Source organism: Ahaetulla prasina, chromosome 13 (genome assembly GCF_028640845.1).
Source record: "Ahaetulla prasina isolate Xishuangbanna chromosome 13, ASM2864084v1, whole genome shotgun sequence".
Taxonomy (NCBI): domain Eukaryota; kingdom Metazoa; phylum Chordata; class Lepidosauria; order Squamata; family Colubridae; genus Ahaetulla; species Ahaetulla prasina.
In genome coordinates this window covers 16978685-17001450 of record NC_080551.1, presented here as the reverse complement: position 1 = coordinate 17001450, position 22766 = coordinate 16978685, and the positions used below count along the sequence as shown (strand labels likewise).

The 22766-nt window shown below is 41.2% G+C and overlaps 1 protein-coding gene across 5 annotated transcripts in view; it reads left to right on the top strand.

The window, feature by feature from the left end:
• The window catches only part of TRPM7 (transient receptor potential cation channel subfamily M member 7), a 69033-nt gene that overhangs the window by 29023 nt on the left and 17244 nt on the right, over positions 1-22766 (top strand). For 3 of the 5 annotated variants that reach the window (XR_009152032.1, XM_058156509.1, XM_058156508.1), the window contains exons 7-24: positions 852-1023; positions 3303-3477; positions 4433-4556; positions 5135-5207; positions 6590-6690; positions 7781-7915; positions 8381-8434; positions 9031-9171; positions 10596-10730; positions 11790-12070; positions 13089-13317; positions 14660-14815; positions 16243-16386; positions 16492-16620; positions 17045-17329; positions 18765-18939; positions 19795-19921; positions 20497-20681. Coding sequence is in view for 4 of the 5 variants with exons in the window: in XM_058156509.1 (XP_058012492.1) it covers positions 852-1023; positions 3303-3477; positions 4433-4556; positions 5135-5207; positions 6590-6690; positions 7781-7915; positions 8381-8434; positions 9031-9171; positions 10596-10730; positions 11790-12070; positions 13089-13317; positions 14660-14815; positions 16243-16386; positions 16492-16620; positions 17045-17329; positions 18765-18939; positions 19795-19921; positions 20497-20681 (2821 nt within the window). In the remaining variant the exon portion in view is untranslated. Of the gene's footprint in view, positions 1-851; positions 1024-2637; positions 2763-3302; positions 3478-4432; positions 4557-5134; positions 5208-6589; positions 6691-7780; positions 7916-8380; positions 8435-9030; positions 9172-10595; positions 10731-11789; positions 12071-13088; positions 13318-14659; positions 14816-16242; positions 16387-16491; positions 16621-17044; positions 17330-18764; positions 18940-19794; positions 19922-20496; positions 20682-22766 lie in introns of those variants that run through there. The other 2 variants (XM_058156511.1, XM_058156510.1) reach the window with 2 other exon arrangements.

Here is a 22766-nt window from a genome sequence, read left to right as displayed (position 1 = left end):
AGGGAGGGGCCATTCAGTGTCCATGTGTGCCTTGCTTCCCGAGTCGACACCTTGTCCTCCGTTGTTCACCTCTCCTAACTGCTCTGCACATACGTGCATCTGGAATAGGCCCCACTGTTCTTCCTCCTCACTCATCTCAGCTTCCAAAGGCAGCTGCCTCTCCGGTGGCTGGGAAATGTCGGACGGCCCTGGCTCTATCTCTGTCTCTGTATCCGATGCACAGTATCTATCAGAGCCTTCCCCAGACTCCAGCACTGTCCCAAGTTTCTCCCCAGACTCCTTATCATCCGAGTCTGTCGCCAGCTCGGCTGGAAGCTGACGGGCCACAACATTTGCGTTAGTTGACAAACTAGTACAGTATATCAGAGTAAATCAAGACAAACTGTATTTTGGACACTTGACACTTCGAAAGCCTTGATTGTGCAATAAATATTTTAATATTTATTAAAATAAATAAATAAATACATATATATATAATACAATACAAATAAATACATATATATATAAATAAATAAATACATTAAAATGTAAAAAAAATGTGTTGATGCATTGCGGTTTAATTTTAATAGTATTCCATCAGCAGCAGCCATTTAATCATAGCTGACCCTTGGCCACTCTGTGGAGCGGCACTCTCCCTGCCCCTCTGTCTCGCACCGCCTCCTTCAGATATAAAAGTGGAATAAAGTGACATGCAAGTTCATCTTGTATTACCACTTTCTTTTCTAAAGGAACAAAGGATTGATCCTTAACTAATTGATAGTGTGATCATTGGCAATTGTAGACTGTTGTTTGTTTGAAAGAGTAACCTTGATTTCTTACACAGGGACAGATTAATTTTGTTTTATGTTTAGGTTGTTGCTCCATATCAAACTCTGCTAAATCCTTTAAGCAAATTAAACGTCCTGAATAATCTTCATTCCCATTTCATACTGGTGGATGATGGCACAGTTGGAAAATACGGAGCAGAAGTGAAATTGCGGCGAGAACTGGAAAAAACAATCAGTCAGCAACGAATTCATGCAAGTACGTGTGGTATATGGTTATAATGATAGAATTGACTATTTTACTGTACGTGAAGTGACATGACTTTAAGACTAGACAATGGGTAATAAAGTGGTAAAGATTTTGTTAAGCTTGTATAATTGGTAGGAGGCCATTTTTTAAAAATAAATTGTTTTAGTTATGGAAGGTCAAAAGGTATATTTATTAGTAAAACGTGCATTACATCTTTTTCAGTTTTTCAAATAGATTATGGCAAAACCTTGCAACATTTTGGAACCATAAAAAAATTTGCTGTGAAAAATGATTGCGTGTTTACAGTGTTTCCGTTGCATTTACGCTGACTTAGCTGACTGTGGTAAAACCACACTTTAGGCCTTCTGCATGATTACCTGTATTTAAAACGTGTGCTGATCAAATTTTGACTTGTTTGTGCAATGAAAGACAAAACGTTGAGTCTAGTCTATATTTCATGGGAATCATGAGTCCCGGATTTTGGACACATTCTGCAAGTTAGTGTCTACTGGAGATTCTCAATCATCCAGGTCATGGTTGTCCCAAAGGTACTTTTTCAAGAGGCAACTTTTCAAGAGGTTTCTTTTTTTTCTTTGAAGACCTTTCACTTCTCATCTAAGAAGCTTCATCAGCTCTGACTGGATGGTGGAGAATAGAAGGATTTATATTCCTTGCAGACAGCTGGTCATTTGCATTTTTTGAGAGAGTCGTTGAGGCCACTTGAATGTTTATCTTTGTCCTCTGGGTCACCTGAGTGGTGCAAATGGGTGTGAAGCCTTCTTGGAACTGCTGGAAGGATTGTGTTGTAGATTGGAGTTAGATGAACAGCCCTCTCTCAACAGAGGGGGAGGGATACGACATCATCTACCTTTAGTCCACCACACAGTCCTTTCAGCATTTCTAAGAAGGTTCCCCACAAATTTGCCTTCATTCTTGGATGAGAAGCAAAACGTCTTCAAAGAAAAACAAGAAAGTCCAGTTGCCTCCTGAAAAAGCACCTTTGGGATGGTCTGCAACTTAAGTCTATTTGAAATACCTTGCTTCGAAAGGTTTTTCACCGTTTCACCCGATTACACATTACAGGAAAAAGAGTTTGAGTCAGGGGTGAAATCCAGCAGGTTCTGACCGGTTCTGGAGAACTGGTAGCGGAAATTTTGGGTAGTTCGCAGAACCAGCAAATACCACCTCTGGCTGACCCCTGGAGTGGGGAGGGAATGGAGATTTTGCAGTATCCTTCTCCTGCCACACCCACCAAGCCGCACCACACCCACCCACCAAGCCACGTCCACAGAACTGGTAGTAAAAAAATTTAGATTTCACCACTGGTTTGAATATAATACAGATTGCAAGTGTATTTCACCTTTCTGCCAGGTTGTTTAAGGCAGTTAGCGCAGGTTTCCCACACATTGTTTCATGTAGGTGTAAGCAGCATCTGGGCTTATTTAATTTCTGCAAGCTTTAAGTGATCCTCAGGCTTTTAAAATGATATAATGTATTCATCTATCCATGGTCAACTATAATGGAAAATTGTAACCTCTATGGCTTTTGTAAATCTTGTCATTATTCATATTCATTCTACTTTTTAATCCTTGTTCATTGTTCTTTGTCTTTGCCTATTCATAGCATTCTTTGAAATATCTCAATATGTATGCGTGTGCATAAATACTTCTGCAAGATTGTTATATCCGCCATAGTTCAGTCTTTATCCCAGGTGCATATTGATTATTCAGGCAGAGTTGCTCAATCCAGTTAAGTAACAACACTCATCCCACATTGATTAATAGCAGTGACATTAATTTGGCCAACCAATAGAAACTGTGAAGTCAATTTAACAACACCATAAAACCTGCTTAATGTGTAGAGGATGCACATCAGAGGTGGGTTTCAGCAGGTTCTGACCAGTTCTGGAGAACCGGTAGCGGAAATTTTGAGTAGTTCGGAGAACCGGTAGTAAAAATTCTGACTGGCCCCGCCCCCATCTATTCTCTGCCTCCCAAGTCCCAGCTGATCGGGAGGAAATGGGGATTTTGCAGTATCCTTCCCCTGGAGTGGGGTGGGAATGGAGATCTTACAATATCTTTCCCCTGCCATGCCCACCAAGCCATGGCACGCCCATCAAGCCACGCCCACAGAACTGGTAGTAAAAAATTTTGAAACCCACCACTGATAGACATTCAGGTTTTTTTTTTATTGTAAAGTTGGGGTTTTAAAATTTAATTTTTTAAAAAAGAAACCTGTTTCAAGTTAATAAAGCATTTCTAAATTTTCTTTGAAACCTCTTTACCTAGGAATTGGCCAAGGTGTTCCTGTGGTGGCACTTATCTTTGAAGGTGGTCCCAATGTTGTCCTCACTGTTCTGGAGTATCTTCAGGAAAGCCCTCCTGTGCCAGTAGTGGTCTGCGAGGGGACCGGCAGAGCTGCAGATATCCTGGCTTATGTTTATAAGCAAACAGAAGAGGGCGGGTAAGCCATTTTAAGCATCGGCCACCTATAGTGGAACTGATCTCCATCAATTTGGGTTGTTCGTCCCTCTTGCTCAATCTTTTCTAGATGTCATCCACATTTGTGGACTAGAATATGTTTCAGCCTTGCTCTCTGAGATGTTGTTGTGGCCTGTCGGCCGCCGGCCCCTCCAGTACCCAAATCAGAGGAGGAGGAGGAGGCATGGGAGTCAGAGTTAGCATTGGGGCAACCTGGGAGCTCCGAGGGGGAAGAGGGAATGGAGCTGGCAGAGAGAGAGAGAGAGAGAGAGAGACAGAGGCAAAGCCTGGGCCATCTGTCAGCCCTCCGATGGAGAGTCAACAGCCTCCAGGTCTGGAGGTGGCTGATGAGGAAGAAGAGGAACAGCTGGGTCCAGTGCCTAACCCGCAGATGCACAGAAGGCAGAGGAGAGGAGAGCAGTGGAAATCTGTGGGCTGATCCTTGGGAAGGAAGAGCCTCCTCTGCTAGCGAAGCCCCACCCTAGCTCTGGGGATAAAAGGAAGGAGGCGGAGATGAATAGATGTGGCAGACAACTATTCATCTCCCTGTCAGACACCTGTTAGCCTTCGGTGAGAGAGAAACTGTTTGCTGGGGCTCCTAATAAAGGAATCTTTGAGTTAACTTCAGAGAGTTTGTCGTATTTGGGGAGCTGGGTCAGAACAGATGTGTTCAAGTACAGGCTGACTTTTCTTTGTGCAAAACTACTACGTATGCTCGACCACTGAGCTATATAACACGTCCCTATGATGAGAGCAATTTTTCTGCAGTTGAGTTTTCAACCCTAAGTGCAGTTGCCTGAGAAACAATTGATTAGAACCCAGTTCTGTAATGATCCCAATTTTCTCCCCCTCTAGCTCTGAATTAAAAAAAAAAAAAGTCTCCCATACTTTGCATATGATAATTATGCAGAAATTCTGATTTCTTTCTTTAACCTCAGAAGCATCCCTGATGGAGCTGAACCTGAAATCATTTCAACAATCAAAAAGACATTCAATTTTGGTCAGAGTGAAGCGGTTCATTTATTCCAGACGCTGCTGGAATGCATGAAAAAAAGGGAACTGGTAAGTTAGTCTCTGCACCGCAAGCAAAGAAGGCTTTGCTTAATAAATATTTCACTCCGGAAAGAATTAAAATATATTCTAATCCAGATAATTTTGTCTACTTTGTGAATATTACTAAAGTTAGAATTCCCATTTCAATTTAACATGATACCATCTGTGTACAGGGACACGGTGGCTCAGGGCCTAAGATGCTGAGCTTGTCGGTCGAAAGGTCGGCAGTTCAGCGGTTCGAATCCCTAGCGCCGCATAACGGAGTGAGTTCCCGTGACTTGTCCCAGCTTCTGCCAACCTAGCAGTTAGAAAGCACGTAAAAAATGCAAATAGAAAAATAGGGACCACCTTTGGTGGGAAGGTTCCATGTGCCCTTTGGCATTGAGTCATGCCGGCCACATGACTACGGAGACATCTTCAGACAGTGCTGGCTCCTCGGCTTTGAAACGGAAATGAACACTGCCCTCTAGAGTCGGGAACGACTAGCACATATGCGCGAGAGGAACCTTTACTTAATCTGTGTACATGAGAGGCAGTGTGCTCATCTAAAAAGCTTTCTTTCTTTCTTATCTAATTTTCAAAAACAGATTACAGTGTTCCACATTGGGTCTGATGAACATCAGGATATTGATGTTGCAATCCTTACAGCTCTATTAAAAGGTACATTTTTTTTCTTTCAAAGTGATATTGTTTATCTTAATAGTTAAGATGGTTCCACACTAATTTTTGGTAGGACCGGAGATGAACATCTATTCCTTTTGTTGGCTGTCTTGTTTCTGATTGGGAACTGTTTTGGGAATCCCCTTTTTGGCGGTGGGGAAACATTCATCTTTTTGCTGTTTATTTGATTGACTTTTTCGGGTCCTGATTTCATCATCTCTTTGTAATGGTGGGACAACTACCGTATTTTTTGGAGTATAAGACACACTTCCCCCCCTCTAAATGTGGGTGAAAATTTGGGTGCGTCTTATACACAGAATGTAGGCCCTCCCACCGCGGACCCCACCCTTTAGCCTCTGCGTCCCAGTAATTTGCCTCCTTGCAGCAAACAGCAAATAGCCCATTTCAGTTTCAGCTTCAGCACAGCTTGATTAGCACAAGCAGCTGATTGTCAGTTGGATCGGCCTTCTGAGGATCAGCTGTTTCAGGCCACAGGGATTGCCATTGCCTATTGCCCATTCTGATCCCCGCCGCCCAGAACAGGTGGAAAACGGGGCACACGGAGGCTGAAAACGGAGGCGGCAATAGGCTATGGCAATCCCTGCAGACTGAAACAGCTGATTCTCGGGAAGCCAATACAACCAACAGTTAGCTGCTTGTGCTAATCAGGATTTGCTGAAGCTGAAACTGAAATTGAAGCAGGCTGTTTGCTGTAAGGAGGCAAATTGCTGGGAGGCAGAGGCAGATATTTTTTTCTTGTTTTCCTCCCCCAATAAGGTAGATGCATCTTATAGTCCAGAGGGTCTTATACTCCGAAAAATACAGTATATAAAACTGTCTGAACCCTGGATAATTTTTGGCTTCATTCTGCATAAACTTGGCATTTCTTTTATGGAACCCTCCAGCTTATTGATGGGGTGGTCAGATATAAACAACATTCACTGATTTATTAATTTCAGGCACACTTCATTCTGTTGGATCTCTGGTGCTCTCTGAGCTTGGTTGTTTTCCTACAGACGCTTCATTGCCAAACTAAGTAACATCATCAGTGCACTGAGGTATCATTTTCAAGAAAAAAACAACCAAGATCATAGAATATCAAGGACTACATCCTTCAACCCGAGCTACAGATATTCTCTTCTATCGCCACACTTCATTCTGTAGCTCTTTAAAATAAGAGCATATGCATTTAATAGATCGTTCTCAGCTTCAAAGACTTTCCTCCAATCCACAGGTGCTATTTCCCTTAAGCAAAATATTAAAATCAGTTTCTTTTTAATGTACAGTTGTATTGGATCTGGATACTTTTGGAATTAGGCTTTTGTGACAAGCAGGTTACATTTCAAAACTTTTTGTTTTGTTTTGTTTGCATTTGTTTTTAGGGACAAATGCTTCTGCATTTGACCAGCTTATCCTTACCCTTGCTTGGGATCGAGTTGACATTGCCAAAAATCATGTTTTTGTTTATGGACAACAGTGGCTGGTAAGTACAGCTGGCAGTTGGAATAGGGACAATATAAATAAGATTGCTGATAATAAGATCGAGCAAACGTAAGGCTGGGCTACCTCGTCTCCACAATCCCTAAGGGAAATTAAACAACATTAATTTTTACTTAAGCAGATTCTTAATTTATCAGTTTATAAAAGAGGAATTGTTATTTAAAATAAACTCTTGTTTGCATAGTACTCTCATAGTACTCTCATATGAGCCGAGGTGGCACAGTGGTTAGAATGCAGTACTGCAGGCTACTTCTGCTGGCTGCAGTTTGGCAGTTCGAGTCTAATCAGGCTTAGGGTTGACTCAGCCTTCCATCCTTCCAAGGTGGGTAAAATGACGACCCAGATTGTTGGGGCAACAGGCTGACTCTGTAAACCGCTTAGAGAGAGCTGTAAAAGCATTGTGAAGCGGTATATAAGTCCAAGTGCTATTGCTATTCCTTCCTTCCTTCCTTCCTTCCTTCCTTCCTTCCTTCCTTCCTTCCTTCCTTCCTCCCTCCCTCCCTCCCTCCCTCCCTCCCTCATTCTCCTTTCTCATGGTGCAGTGATGAGAATCCACTATTGCAGGCTAACTCTGCCCACAGTCAGGATTTCGATCCTGACCAGCTCAAGGTTGACTCAGCCTTCCATCCTTCCGAGGTTGGTAAAATGAGGACCCAGATTGTTGGGGGCAATTATGCTGACTCTGTAAACCGCTTAGTGAGGGCTGGAAAGCACTGTGAAGCGGTATATAAGTCTAAGTGCTATTACTATGTAAAGCTCTATGAAGCAATATATAAGTCTACGTGCTAAGTGCTATTGGTATGGCGGCTAACTCTGCCTACTGCCAGCAATTTGATCCTGACCGGCTCAAGATTGATTCAGCCTTCCATCCTTCCAAGGTAGATTAAATGAGGATCCAGATTGTTGGAGGCAATTATGCTGACTCTGTAAAACTGCTTAGAGAGGGCTGTAAAGCACTGTGAAGTTGTATGTAAGTCTAAGTGCTACTGCTATATTGGGGCAATATTGTGTCAAGTTTTGTATTTCTATCTATTGTTCAATTTAAGCATGCTCATCTTAACAATTTCATCCAGGTTGGCTCTTTAGAGCAGGCTATGTTGGATGCTCTTGTGATGGACAGAGTTGCCTTTGTGAAACTTCTTATTGAAAATGGAGTAAGCATGCACAAATTTCTGACAATTCCCAGACTGGAAGAACTTTACAACACTGTAAGTTGAAGACCATCCATTGCAAAATCTCTATATACTGTTTTTAAAAACTCTGCCATGGAACTAGGTTTACATTTTCATCTAGAAACCAAGCAAAATGTATTGAGGGATTTGAGGGAAAATACAAATTTGCCCAATGATTATTTGCTAAGATAATTTTAATAGAGGATTTTATTGTATTTCAACTTTATTGGAATGGAATCCAATAGAACAGCGGATTAGAAGTTTTGCTGCTTCATATCAATTTGTATATTTTTCCTTCTGCTGAGCAAAAACTTTGCTTGGGAAGAACTATTTTATAATGTTTTAAAGTGTTTCAGTTTTAGTTTTAAATATTGCAAAAATATAGCTATTTTGCTAGTTAAACCGAAATAAGGAAACAATCAGCATTTAGTCATTCTTTTCCGATTCGTTGCTTGCCTGAAATTATCTAAAAGTCTTCGTGTTTTTCCTTTCTTCATCAAGAAACAAGGCCCAACAAATCCAGCGTTGTTTCACCTCGTTCGAGATGTCAAACAGGTAAAGATTTCAGTTGATAAAACGTCTTCACATTCCTTAGAACCTCATAAACCGTATTCGCCTCCTCCCTTCTCTCAGTTTAGTATAATTTTGCTTCTGACAAGATTGTGGGAGTTGCAGTTCCAAACTATCTGGGGGAAGGGGTTAATCAAGGCAGGGGTGGGCTTCAAAAATTTCAGCAACGGGTTCTCTGCCCTGTTGCTAGGTGGGCGTGGCCTAGTCAGCCTCCTGCACCATGGTGGGGGGGGGAGTGTTTTTGCCTTCCCCGGGCTCAGGAGGCTTTTCCGGCCTTCTGGAACTTCTGGGAGGCCCGTTTTCCCTGTCCCCGAGCCTTCGGGTGGACCCTGCACTTACCTTGCATCCAAAACTGGCTGCGTGGAGACTCCTGGGAGGGGTAGGAGGGGAGGGGAGGGGCCAGACAGAATTGAAATTTGGAGGTTCTCCCGAACCCGGGCGAACCCATAGCAGCCCACCCCCTGAATCTAAGGGTAGGGAGGCTATTTTATTTAGCCGATCCTTTCTTTTTTTTAAAAAAACCAACAACAATACCAAAATATTTTGAATCTCAGTTCTAAATTTCTATTTGTCATGTTCAGGGAAATCTTCCTCCAGGGTATAAACTCACTCTGATTGACGTTGGACTTGTTGTCGAATACTTAATGGGAGGAACCTATCGGTGCACATACACAAGAAAACGCTTCCGAGTGATCTACAACAGCCTCAGTGGCAGTAACAGGGTATGTGATTGTTCTTTTTAAGGTGAAAAATGAAAATGCCTTTCCCAGCATGTAAGTAGAGTTGGCTTCTTGCGAATCAGCCTTTCTCTCTTGTGGCTCTGCTTGTTCGCTAAGATCTTGTGCAGATGCTCCAATTGTAGTCTTTAATCCTAGGCAAACCTGGCACCCTCAGTTGGCCATCTCCATCAGATTTTAGTTGATGTGCAGGTACATCAGGGAGAAGGCCCCCTTCAGATATTCAAGGCTAAGCTGTATAAAGCTTTGCAGGACTTTGCAAGCATCCCAGTAGAAACCTAGCAGCCCATGAAATGCTTTCAGAGCAGAAGTGATAGGTTCATGGTAAGTGGCCTCCCTCTGGATACTTAGATTAGGTCCAGAGCATTTCACGCGCATTTTCTAAGGGAACAGAAATATTATTTCTACTGAATAGTCAAATAGCCTTTTAAGATAGGTGAGTTTTGGCTATTCAAATAGGCTTTTAAGAGTTTTGACATCAAAGGCTATTCAGAAGCAGTGTGCAGCAGCTGCCAAAAAGCCAACACAGTTCTAGGCTGCATTAACAGAAGGATAGAATCAAGATAAAATGACGTGCTAATACCACTTTTTAAGGCCTTGGTAAGGCCACATTTGGAATGCTGCCTTCAGTTTTGGTCGCCACAATGTAAAAAGGATGTGGGGATTCTAGAAAGAATGCAGAGAAGAGCAACAAAGATGATTGGGGGATTGGAGGCTAAAACTTAAAAGAATGGTTGCTGGAACTGGGTATGTCTAATCTGATGAAAAGAAGGACCAGGGGAGACATGATAACAGTCTTCCAATATCTGAGGGGCTGCCACAAAGAAGAGGGAGTCAAGCTATTCTTCAAAGCACCTGAGGGCAGGACAAGAAGCAATGGGTGGAAACCGATCAAGGAGAGAAGCAACTTAGAACTAAGGAGAAATTTCCTGATAGTCAGAACAATTAATGAGTGGAACAATTTGCCACCAGAAATTGTGAATGCTCCAACACTGGAAGTTTTTAAGAAGCTGTTGAATAACCATTTGTCTGAACTGGTGTAGGGTTTCCTGCCTGATCATGGGGTTGGAGAAGACCTCCAAGGTCCCTTCCAACTATATGATAAGATATATGAGATGATATGATATGAGATATGATACATTACTTTATATTATATTCATTATATTATATTCATTATATTATATTATATTGCCTTTTAAGATATACCAGTTTTGTAGACAGAAACTGGATGAGAGGGGTTCCCCCCTCCCAGTGCATTCATAACTGACTTCCAATTAATCTGTGATGTCCCCATTCTCTCACCTCTGTGGTAATATTAGTCTGTATCACTTATTTAAAACCCATCCGGGTTTTATAATTTTAGGTAATGGTATCTATTCTATTCTATATATATATGTACGTATATCTAGCGCTCCGGGCGAAATGCTTCAGGGAGCACTCCTCAGTTGCGTAAAAGCCACGAACCTTTTGGGAACAGGGTGGATAAGAAAGAAAAAATGCGGCACAATCACTTCATCAAAACTGCACAGCCTTACAAACCAAAGGTAGGCAACAACAGCTGTTCCCTTGGCATGAATATTAATGCTACATACATAATACATTGTACTTCTTGTCAACTGTTTTATTTTTTGTTTCAATATATAAAAAAAAGAGAGTAAAGGAAAGCACACAAAAACCTACCTTGCTTTTAAAGAAATTATTAAATCTTGATAGCACAAATTATTATTGACCAATTTTTCCATTACTCTATGTTGGGAAAAGGCTCGTAAACAAAATGTAAACAAACTATCTCTAATCCAAGATTGTAAATCTAGGGAAGTTCTGTCTCTTTGACCCTAAAAGTGTTGTACTTCAGTACTAAAGAAATCCATAAGATTCAGTGGTGAAACCCATTTTTTTTTATTACCGGTTCTGTGGGCGTGGCTTGGTAGGCATGTTTTGGTGGGCGTGGCAGGGGAAGAATACTGCAAAATCCCCATTCCCTCCCTACTCCTGGGGGGAGGCTATTGCAAAATCTCCATTCCCACCCCACTTTGGGGCCAGCCAGAGTTGGCTTTTGGTGGTTCTTCGAACTACTCAAAATTTCTGCTACTGGTTCTCCAGAACTTGTCAGAACATTGAGGTTCTCTAGGCTTAGGTAGGGAAGTTATACTGAAATAGAGATCAAATGTTTTGCCGATGTTTTTGCTGCGTTCCAACTACCATTATTTGTTTAGATGCGTGGGAGCTAGCAAAAGGAAGTTCAGGTTTTTAAAAAAGCCATATTATCCCTTCAGATTTTTCTCACTGCATTCTTCGACCAGAAACATGACTAGGAACGCTGCCCAGTGTTCCTATATACCCCTCCCCTGTGCTCCCCTGTTTTATGGCCATCCCATAATCTAGATACGAGCCGCTCTTAAGGGACTGGAAATAATTCCAGAAAGCCATGCTTAATTGTACAGTATTGTTACTTTTTTCTCATTCGAAGTTGTGCCGGATACTGTTGAAGGTTTGCCCTAGAATGCAAACTATTATTATTATTATTATTATTTTGCATTTCTTAAAAAATAAATTATGAGTTCTTTAATTATAGGTTCTTGGTTTTTTTTTCCTTTTGAAAGGCTGATACTGCCACAGATGAAGGAAAAAAGAAAAAAACCAAAGATGACATTGTCGATATTGATGATCCAGAAACCAGGCGCTTTCCGTACCCTCTTAATGAGCTGTTACTCTGGGCGGTGCTAATGAAGAGGCAGAAAATGGCGCTCTTTTTCTGGCAGCATGGCGAAGAGTCCATGGCAAAAGCCTTAGTGGCCTGCAAGCTTTACCGTTCCATGGCCTATGAATCAAAACAAAACGACCTGGTCGATGATACCTCAGAAGAACTAAAAGAATACTCCAAGTGAGCATTTCAGCTTCTTTACGTATCTCGTTATCTGTTGTTCGACAAAATTATACTTTTTAAAAAGGACAACAGTCCCACAGTTAGAATCAATTGTCTGTTTCATTCTACGGCTGGATATTTCCTTTTATTTTCTTCAAAAGGGCCAATAAATCATTTGTGTTAGTTTCTCTCATTTCATTTGGTGAGATACTGTTTTCTGAAATTCAGCAACAGTTCCAGGAACATTTGTGAATAAATGAAGCATTTTCCTGAATCAGTTCTTGGGAAGAAAAGCAATTGGACTTGAGTTAAAATGAAAATGGTTATTATATTTTTATGAAAAAAAACTTTCATTTTGTATCTTTCTCTCTCTTAAACATATCTTCTTCTTCTTCTTGTGCCATATCCATTATTGGACGTTGGCGATCATATTGGCAATTCTATTTTTGTCAACAGCCGCATGAAAAAGTGCTGCTGAGTTTTGTCCAAACTGGTCCCTTAGATTTTGAAGCCATGATGTTCTTCTTCTGACTGGACCTCGTTTGCCTTCAATCTTTCCCTGGAGGATTAAGTGAATGATGCCGTATTTTTCCGGGTGTCGCATCACACGTCCAGAATATTCTAACTTTTGCTTTTTAATGGCTTTGATGATTTCCCTTTTGCTTTCCAAGGCGGCTTATCATCTCCTCATTTGTGATTTTGTCAACCCAGCTTATACGTAACAGCCGCCTGCAAATCCACATTTCAAATGCTTCTAGTCTCTTCAAGTGGTTTTCTGTCAGAGACCAACTCTCCACTCCGTAGAGCAGGATAGAAAAGATGCAACATCTGACAAGCCTGATTTTCAGTCTTAGGCTTATGTCATGACAGCGGAAGACTTTTTTCATTTTGAAGAAGACCTTAAACGTATAGAATTTAAAAATAGGTGCATTCTGTCAGTCTAGGCAATTCATGTTCATTATTAGTGAACTTGTTTGTGTACCTGTTGTTCAATTGCATCTTTAAGTTCATTTTGTTTTTTCTCTCCCTTCCTCAGTGAGTTTGGAGAGCTGGCCGTTGAGTTATTAGAGCAGTCCTTTCGCCAAGATGAAACGATGGCAATGAAGTTACTAACCTACGAGCTAAAAAACTGGAGTAATGCCACCTGCCTTAAACTCGCCGTGTCTTCACGCCTCCGTCCTTTTGTAGCACACACATGCACCCAGATGTTACTATCGGATATGTGGATGGGAAGGCTGAATATGAGGAAAAACTCGTGGTACAAGGTATGCTCCTTTTGGGGTTTGTTTTCAGTGGATGCCTTGAGTGTTATTGAAATTATATGAAAATGGGAAACAACTTCAAGCATGTAGTTCTATAGGTACTGTCAGTGTCATCTTTATTTAGGGATGTGTAAAAATCAAAGCTAGAGGTCGTGTTGGAATGCACAGTAATTTTTCTTTTGACGCTTTATTGTCTTTTTTGAAAAAGGTACAGACCTATAGAAGGCCGAATCCAGGCAAGTAGCCCTTAAATAGAGACGGATCTCTAGTTCATCATGAGAACTAATCTACTACTAAAAAAACTTAGTGGTGACCCATTAACAGACTCAAAAACCCCCATGTAAAACAACTGTCATTAAGCTTCCGACAGGTAGTAAAGTAAAATGCGATGTAGAAAGTCTTCATATTTATGCTTCGTTTTAGTAGCATGAGCTGAGCAAGCGAGAGCTTCCTCAGAATTCAGACAAAGCCTCAGGATATGAATGGGGTAAGTTTTCAGAATGGTACAAGACAAGTAAGCCATGTAGACTAGATTAACACCAGGAGCCTCCATTTCTCTCCAGATAACCAGGCTGGAAATTTACCTCACTGGGTTCAAATGAAATAAGACAGTTCTGTTTTTTTTAAAAAAACAAAACAAGAAACTTTCAGTGCCTTTTACAGAAAATTCCTGAAGTCTCCTTTTAAAACAGGATACGTGATTAGTCTTGTCTTGGGTTTGGTTTGTGGCCCCTCGCTTGCTTCTGAGGAATTCAATTCTTTGCTCCTCAGCAAAGAATCGTGTGGCCGTGCTTCATTTCTTAAATGATATGGAAAAGAAGCTTTGCAAAGATGAAATCAGTTAAAACTTGACTGCAGAAATCAGAACGCAATCTTGCGGGGTGGAAAAAAAAAATACAACGAAGGATGGAAATTTGTACAAACCCATTTAGTTGGATAATAATTTAGACACAGTTAGCTTTCTTCCTCCTCGGGAGTAATTCTGAAATTGTCTCAGTATATTTGTAAGCTGCTCAATATAAGCCGCCTTCTACATCTTTTACTTGCTACCTGACAGATTTTGCTGGAATAAGGGTGGGGAGAGAAAGCAGGAAATCTGTGTGCTGGGTGGTGTTTTTTTTTCTTTTCTTTTAAACTTTTGTTTTGTTTCTAAGTACACCTGCGTGGGAAATAATTCTTTAAATCAGGGGTCTCCAACCTTGGCAACTTTAAGACTTGTGGACTTCAACTCCCAGAATTCCTCAGCCAGCTGGCTGAGGAACTCTGGGAGTTAAAGTCCAGAAGTCTTAAAGTTGCCAAGGTTGGAGACCCCTGCTTTAAATTGTCCGATGTTAACATTTTACAGGTAATCCTGAGCATCCTTCTTCCCCCTACTATATTAATGCTGGAATACAAAACCAAGGCTGAAATGTCTCACATTCCTCAGTCCCAAGATGCACATCAGATGACGATGGAAGACAGTGAAAACAATTTTCAGAACATAGCGGAAGAAATACCAATGGTAAGTCTTCACATCCATTCAAAGAACTCGGTTATACTTGCCCCTGTTTAAGTCAGCGAAACAAATTAGACACTTGCTTTTTTGCACTTATGTCAGAAGCACCAAGGCCCTTCCAGTTTGAAAGGGTTAGATGATATCACTGAGGAGACCCAGTTGGGGGCTTCTTACATGTCTGGAATGGAATGGAATGGAATAACAGAGGTTAAAGGGACCTTGGAGGTCTTCTAGTCCAACCCCCTGCTCAGGCAGGAAACCCTATTTCAGGCAAATGGCTGTCCAAACCTTTTTTAAAAAACTTCCAGTGTTGGAGCATTCACAACTTCTGGAAGCAAGTTGTTCCACTGATTTATTGTTCTCACTGTCAGGAGATTTCTCCTTAGTTCTAAGTTGTTTCTCTCCTTGATTAGTTTCCACCTGTTGCTTCTTGTCCTGCCCTCAGGTGCTTTGGATAATAGCTTGACTCCCTCTTATTTGTGGCAGCCCCTGAGATATTGGAAGACTGCTATCATGTCACCCCTAGTCCTTCTTTTCATCAGACTAGACATACCCAGTTCAACTCCGCCCCACTGGAGCCCTTGGGTCTCGAATATGGCTTGCTAACATCCTGCCCAGTATTTCAACTAATCAAGCCACTATGCTTCTAGGAACTTGCTGTAGACCAGGATTGATCACTAGTTTGTTTAGATGAATAGAATAGAATAGAATAGAATAGAATAGAATAGAATAGAATAGAATAGAATAGAATAGAATAGAATAGAATAGTTTATTGGCCAAGTGTGATTGGACGCACAAGGAATTTGTCTTGGTGCATATGATTTTAGTGTACATAAAAGAAAAGATACATTCCTCAAGAATTCTAAGGTACAACACTTAATGATAGTCATAGAGTACAAATAAGCAATCAGGAAACAATCAATATCAATATAAATTGTAAGGATATAAGCAACAAAGTTACAGTCATAAGTGGGAGGAGATGGATGATGGGAATGATAAGATTAAAAGTAGTGCAGACCTAGTAAATGGTTTGATAGTGTTGAGAGAATTATTTGTTTAGCAGAGTGATGGCATTCAGGAAAAAACTGTTCTTGTGTCTAGTTGTTCTGGTGTGCAGTGCTCTATAGCGTCGTTTTGAGGGTAGGAGTTGAAACAGTTTATGTCCAGGATGCGAGGGGTCTGTAAATATTTTTACAGCCCTCTTTTTGACTCGTATTGCTGATACTGAAGAAAGCAGCTTTCGGGAGTTTTTGTAGATGTTTCTTCAGTCCTTTTTATAAATCCTGAGAGCTCAATTGGGACCTTCGTTCCATGAGTGAATTGTATTGCCACTCTATCACTGACTTTGACTATGTCTGGATCCCATAGTCTTAACCACAAAAATACAACCCTTTCCAAATGTAGGTCATTTGACCCTGTTGCTTTAATCTTAGGAAGTGTTCAAAGAAGTCAGGGTCTTGGATCATTCTGACGGAAAGCACGATATGGAGAGCGTGATAAAACCTAAGAGGCTTCCCATTACACGAAAGTTTTATGCTTTTTATCACGCGCCAATAGTGAAATTCTGGTTCAACACGGTGAGTTGGTTTTAGTTGTAAAGAATTACTCCCCCCTCCTTCCTCGGAATCTTTTTTTTTTAACCTATCCAGATGGATATCTAACACTTGGCTTGTTTTTGTTAGTTGGCCTATATAGGATTCCTGATGCTTTATACCTTTGTGGTTCTTGTGAAAATGGAAGAATTGCCTTCAGTTCAGGAATGGATTGTTATTGCTTACATTTTCACGCTGGCGGTTGAGAAAATCCGTGAGGTATGTCTTGCCTTAACATTATTCCATTGAAGAGGGCACAGTGGTTAGAATACATTATTGCAGGCTAATTCTGCCCGCAGCCTGGAGTTTAATCCTAATGGAGCTCAACTTTCCATCCTTCAGAGATCAGTAAAATGAGGATCCAGATTGTTGGGGCCAATATGTTCCCAGAGAGTGCTGTAAAACACTATTGGGCAGTATACAAGTCTAAAAGCTATTGCTATATAAAAGGGGCCCCCACTGGAAACCACTGCCTTCTAACCCTGGTTTGCAAAGCTCCTACGATGATTTTTGGTCTCTGCTTTGTGACATTCAACCAAGATTGCTGTAGGTTCAGGTGTAACAGCCATCTAATCAGGCCGTTCATGACCTTTGATATGAACCAAAATTGACCATACTCGATTTCTTGTTATTTTTAATACAGATCTTTATGTCAGAAGCTGGGAAGATTAGTCAGAAGGTTAAAGTGTGGTTTAACGATTACTTCAACGTCAGTGACACAATAGCCATCATCACTTTCTTCATTGGTTTTGTACTAAGATTTGGAGCAAAAGGGAACTTCCATGAAAATACTTACAAAGTTAATTATGTCTTCGTTGCTGGAAGACTCACTTACTGCCTGAATATAATCTTTTGGTACGTGAGACTGTTGGATTTTCTGGCTGTAAATCAACATGCAGGACCCTACGTCATGATGATTGGGAAAATGGTAAGATTAAAAAAAAGATGCCGTGGTCTTGTTCCTTAAATTTTTAATGCAAATAAATTTCATTTTACTTTACTTCCAGTAAATATAGATAGAGAGATCCTTAGCGACTCAATCTCTGCATGGGAGGGGTATTATGAATATAACTGTGGATATATACAAATATAGGTGTGCTTGATTGAATATGCAGCATGATGTGGAATGGAAACATCAGTGAACTTGAATGGTCACATTTAATGCGTTCCCATCCCCCGTATTGCATTTGCTGCGCATGTGTGATCTACACAGACATTACATATAGATGTAGATAAGAGTCCACAGATGTGACATACTCTGGTTTTCTGCATTGAAATCATGGGTTTTGTTGTGGCTCGCCAGCGGCCAGCAGAGCTGGCAGTAGAGTTGGACAGTGAGGAGGTTGGGAGGGCCAGTCTTGGGGGCTAGGGAAAGCTTGGATGAGGGCTCTGCGTCGGAGGCAGAGAGGGAGCTAGACAGCAGTGAGGCAGAGGAACAGCTGGAGCCTGTTCCCAGTGTGCGCATATGCAGAGCGTGGAGTGGGCTTTTGCAGGAAACAATTTGTTGGTTCTGTGACTCTTGAGAGACTCTGTGCCAAGTTTTGCCTTGTAGTGCGTTTGGAAATTAGTTACTTGGCAGCCTTCCAAGCGAGATAAGGTCTGTGTTGATAAATATTCCTTTGAAAAACTGTTTGGACAGGCCTTGTTGATGGTGAATGAAAGAAGTTCACAGTCATGTAAATAAGAGGTTTTGCCAGGACCAAGACTCTGCTTCCTGTTTTTTAAGGGAGCCTAGGTCAGAACAAATTTATGCATAGAAGGCTAGAGCATGTATCAGAATTGATACGCGGAAATAACAGATGAAGCTGCTTCCAAGGCTAGAGCATGTATCAGAATTGATACGCGGAAATAACAGATGAAGCTGCTTCCAAGGCTAGAGCATGTATCAGAATTGATACGCGGAAATAACAGATGAAGCTGCTTCCAAGATTTAGTCCCAAGTATTTCCCATTAATTGTAATAAATTTCATCTGGAAAATGTAACATCAGCTTTCACAGTTTGGTGACAACTTTGAGAAGGTATCCAAAGTTTTGAACAGCCCTAAGTGGATCAGGGGTTCCATTCCATTCCTCTCTGGTTCATATACAGGTAGTCCTCGACTTACAACAGTTCATGTAGTGACCATTCAAAGTTACAACGCCACTGAAAAAAAGTGTCCGATGTCCGTTTTCCACACTTGCAGCATCCCCGTGATCGCGTGATCCAAAATTTGGATGCTTGAATTACCTGCATGAGCTCTATAAATCAAGGACTCCCTGTACCAGATTGAAATCCGTATCTTGAACATTCTCATGTTGGGCAAGGCTGCTGCGGCCTTTTACTAATAATTTCAATTTTCTTGACTCTTGCTCTGTTTTAACAGGTGGCGAACATGTTTTATATTGTAGTGATCATGGCCCTGGTCCTGCTCAGTTTTGGAGTACCTAGGAAAGCCATACTTTATCCTGATGAAGAACCGTCCTGGGTTCTAGCAAAAGATATTGTATTTCAGCCTTACTGGATGATATTTGGTGAAGTGTATGCCTACGAAATTGACGGTAGGTAATTAATGATTTCATTTGTTCATTTATAAGAGGGGTGTCCAACTGGATTTCTTCAAGGGCCGGATCAGCATTTTAATTCCAGATTGTTGGGGGGGGCAATAAGTTGACTTTGTAAAAAATATACAAATAGAATGAGACTATTGCCTTATACACTGTAAGCCGCCCTGAGTCTTCGGAGAAGGGCGGGATATAAATGTAAACAAAAAAAAAAAATTCTCCTCTGTGGGCTGGCGGGGCAGAGGGAGTTGGGACAGACGTCTCCTGCACCAGCCCGCCAGCCAAAATGGGGGGGGGGCATTGAGGGTGAGGCTCCCCCCCCACCCGCCCCGTTTTGTCCGGCAAAGTGCTGCTGGGTTCCAATGGATGCCCTAATTAAACCAGCCTCGAGCCAAGTTTCAAAAGAAATCCAGTTATTTATTAGCAGCAACATGTCATCACCTACCCAAGTGAAGTCAGTTCTGCCCTACCTAATTTATGGCCCAACTATTAACTCTGTTTCCCCCCTCCTCCCAAGGTGTGTCATAATTCACAGCTGCAGGAGGCCGTCCAGGCCGAAAAGGCAGAGGGAGGGGGGATTTGCTATTTCCAGGCTGGCCCTGTGGGCCAGGTTTAAGCACCCTGCGGGCCTTGAGTTTAACACCCCTGATTTATAACAAAAGCTGAGCATTGATCTGACGTTTGATAGTTAGGTTTAAGAGATTTTACAAACCTTTACATAATTAACAAGGGATATTTTTAAATGAAATGTTTCAGAGGTTTTTGGGTTTAAAAAACAGATGGATGTTGTCAGGAGCTTTGGGTCACCAGCTCTTATTTATGTTTTTTTTTTATTCTTTTTAATCTGTCTAGTATGTGCAAATAATTCGGAAAGTAAGCAACTCTGTGTGACAGGATCATGGCTAACCCCGTTTCTTCAGGCTGTATACCTTTTTGTGCAATACATCATTATGGTCAACCTTCTCATCGCCTTTTTCAAGTATGTATGAACTTCACAGGACCATTTGATTATTAAACTGAGCTTTAGAAATCACCTTGGTGATTGTAGAACCATAGTAGAAGTCATTTCAAAAAATTCAATTTATCATAATATAAATGAAAATAAAGCTAGTAGGGAAATATGAAAGGAAAAGAAACAAGAAGGAGAAGTATGGGATAAAGAGGAAAACAAAAAAAAAACCATTGACTTCAAACTTTGTTAGCGTAGTAAAATTTAAAGTAAAATTGCAGCCTCAATTTTTTATTTTTACATATTTACAAATGCTAGCTGTCTAATCTGATCTAATCAGCAAATCCCTAAGTCAACATTTCAGTTTTTTTTTCCTATCTAAGGCGTAAAGCCTGGAAGCAATTTCCAGATAGAAACAAAACTAGATAAATTAAAAGAGTTAATTTTACCATCTCTGCTAACAAATCGTAGTAGAGTTCTTATAAATACGGATTTTGAAGGATCTCTTTCCAGTATCATATGGGCAAAACTGGTTTTGTAGGTTATTTTTGTACTGAAACACTTGCCTGTTTTTCTTCTTCTTTTTGTTCTTTTTTCTTTTTTAGCAATGTGTATTTACAAGTGAAAGCTATCTCTAACCTTGTGTGGAAGTATCAGCGTTATCATTTCGTTATGGCCTATCATGAGAAACCCATCCTGCCTCCCCCGCTTATTATTCTCAGCCATATGGCTTCTTTGTGCTACTGCATTTGCAAACGAAGAAAGAAAGATAAAACTTCAGATGGGCCAAGTAAGCACCTGCTGAATATATAGTGTCTTTTTTTCCTCCTTCTTCTTTACCTTAAAAAATGTCTCTGGGTATCTTTAAAAGTTGCTTGAAAGCCTCATTACAGCGAATAGGAATTGTAAGTGTTTCAACTTACCACTTAGACTTAAATACCACTTCACAGCGCTTCACAGCCCTCTCTAAGCTGTTTACAGTATCAGCATATGGCCCCAACAATTTGTGTCCTTATTTTACCCACCTCAGAAGGATGGAAGGCTGAGTCAGCCTTGAGCCTGGTGAGATTTGAACTGCCAAATTACAGGCAGCCGGCAGGCAGCAGAAGTACTGTAGCCTGCAGTACTGCACTCTAACCACTGACTGCGCCATCGAGGCTCAGTGGCCTTGAGGAAAATAGATAGATAGATAGATAGATAGATAGATAGATAGATAGATAGATAGATAGATAGATAGATAGATAGAACAATAGCACTTAGACTTATATACTGCTTTGCAGTGCTTTACAGCCCTCTCTAAATGGTTTACAGAGTTAGCCTCTTGCCCCCAACAATCTGGCTCCTCATTTGACCCACCTCGGAAGGATGGAAGGCTCAGTCAACCTTGAGTCTGCTGAGATTCAAACTGCCAAATTGCAGGCAGCCGGGTAATCAGCAGAATTAGCTGCAGTACTGCAGTCTAACCCAGGGGTGTCCAAACTTGGCCCTTTGGAGAGTGGTGGACTTCAACTCCCAGAATTCTCCAACTAGCAACTTGCTTAAATTTATAGCTCATGCTGGCTGGGGAATTCTGGGAGTTGAAGTCCACCACTCTCCAAAGGGCCAAGTTTGGACACCCCTGGTCTAACCACTGAGCCACTGTGCCTCTCCAAACTATTTTGGAGAATGACTATCTAATATACTTTAGTCACTGCCTCCTTTGACTCAGTAAGTGCTTTTGAGGTGAATTATCAATTGGCATCCTAAACATTTTTTTTTTAAAAAAATAACCACTGCAAGAATTGAAAGGGTGAGTGAACTTCATCTTACTCCTTTTGAAAAGTCCAAAGCAGCTTTAAAGCAGAGGGTCTCCAACCTTGGCAACTTTAACTTTAAGCCTGGCAAACTTCACTCCCAGAATTCCCCAGCCAGTTTTCCCCAGCTTTGCTGGCTGGGGAATTCTGGGAGTTGAAGTCTGCCAGGCTTAAAGTTGTCAAGATTGGAGACCCCTGGCTTAAAGGGTCAGCCCTTGACTTTTGACCAGTCACTTAACAATTGAGGTCAAAGCTATGATGGAAACACCCCACCCCACCACTAAAAGCATTTATAAAGAATCTGTACTACACAAGAGTTCTGTATCTGATACTCTTCCCCCAGTTTCCCAATCTGGATTTGGATATTGTCTTGAGCAGGTGCCTTTGGCCTATGCCAGGGGTCTGCAAACTTGGCTGAGGAACTCTGGGAGTTGAAGTCCACAAGTCTTAAAAAAGCCAAGTTTACAGACCCCTGGCCTATGCAGTGGCAAGCTGATAATCGATAAAGTTTAAACATGGGATTACTCCAAAACTGTATATTCTCACCATCTCCCCCACCCAACTCCTCCTTTGGGGATGGAGACTTTGTTAAAAATCACATACACTTTGCAATTTTAAAAAAAACACACGTTTATTTATGAAAATTATCTTGCTGAGTGTAAGAAACTGGGAAGTGGTATTTTTGCAGTGATTTTAAGGAGAGTTAAGAAACGAATTTTGTTTTTGTGAGTCCGAGATTCCAGTGTGATTTTTTTTCCTGTTACATCTATTGAGGGAGGTTTCTCCTTTTCTTTTTCTTTTTTTTTAAACATTCCTGTTTAATGCTGGTTTCATCTCATCTTGAAATCTATAGAATATATATAGATTATACATACCTGTATACAGGGAGTGGTTGCTGCAGGTTTGCCCAGGTTCGGGAGAACCCGTAGCTAACGTTACAGCCAGTTTGGAGAACCTCCAAATCCCACTCCTGGCTGGCCCCCCCATGCCGCCCCTCCCAGGAGTCTCCACGTGGTTCCATTTTGGATGCGAGGTACATGCAGGGCCCGCACGGAGGCTCGAGAAGGGGGAAAAATGGGACT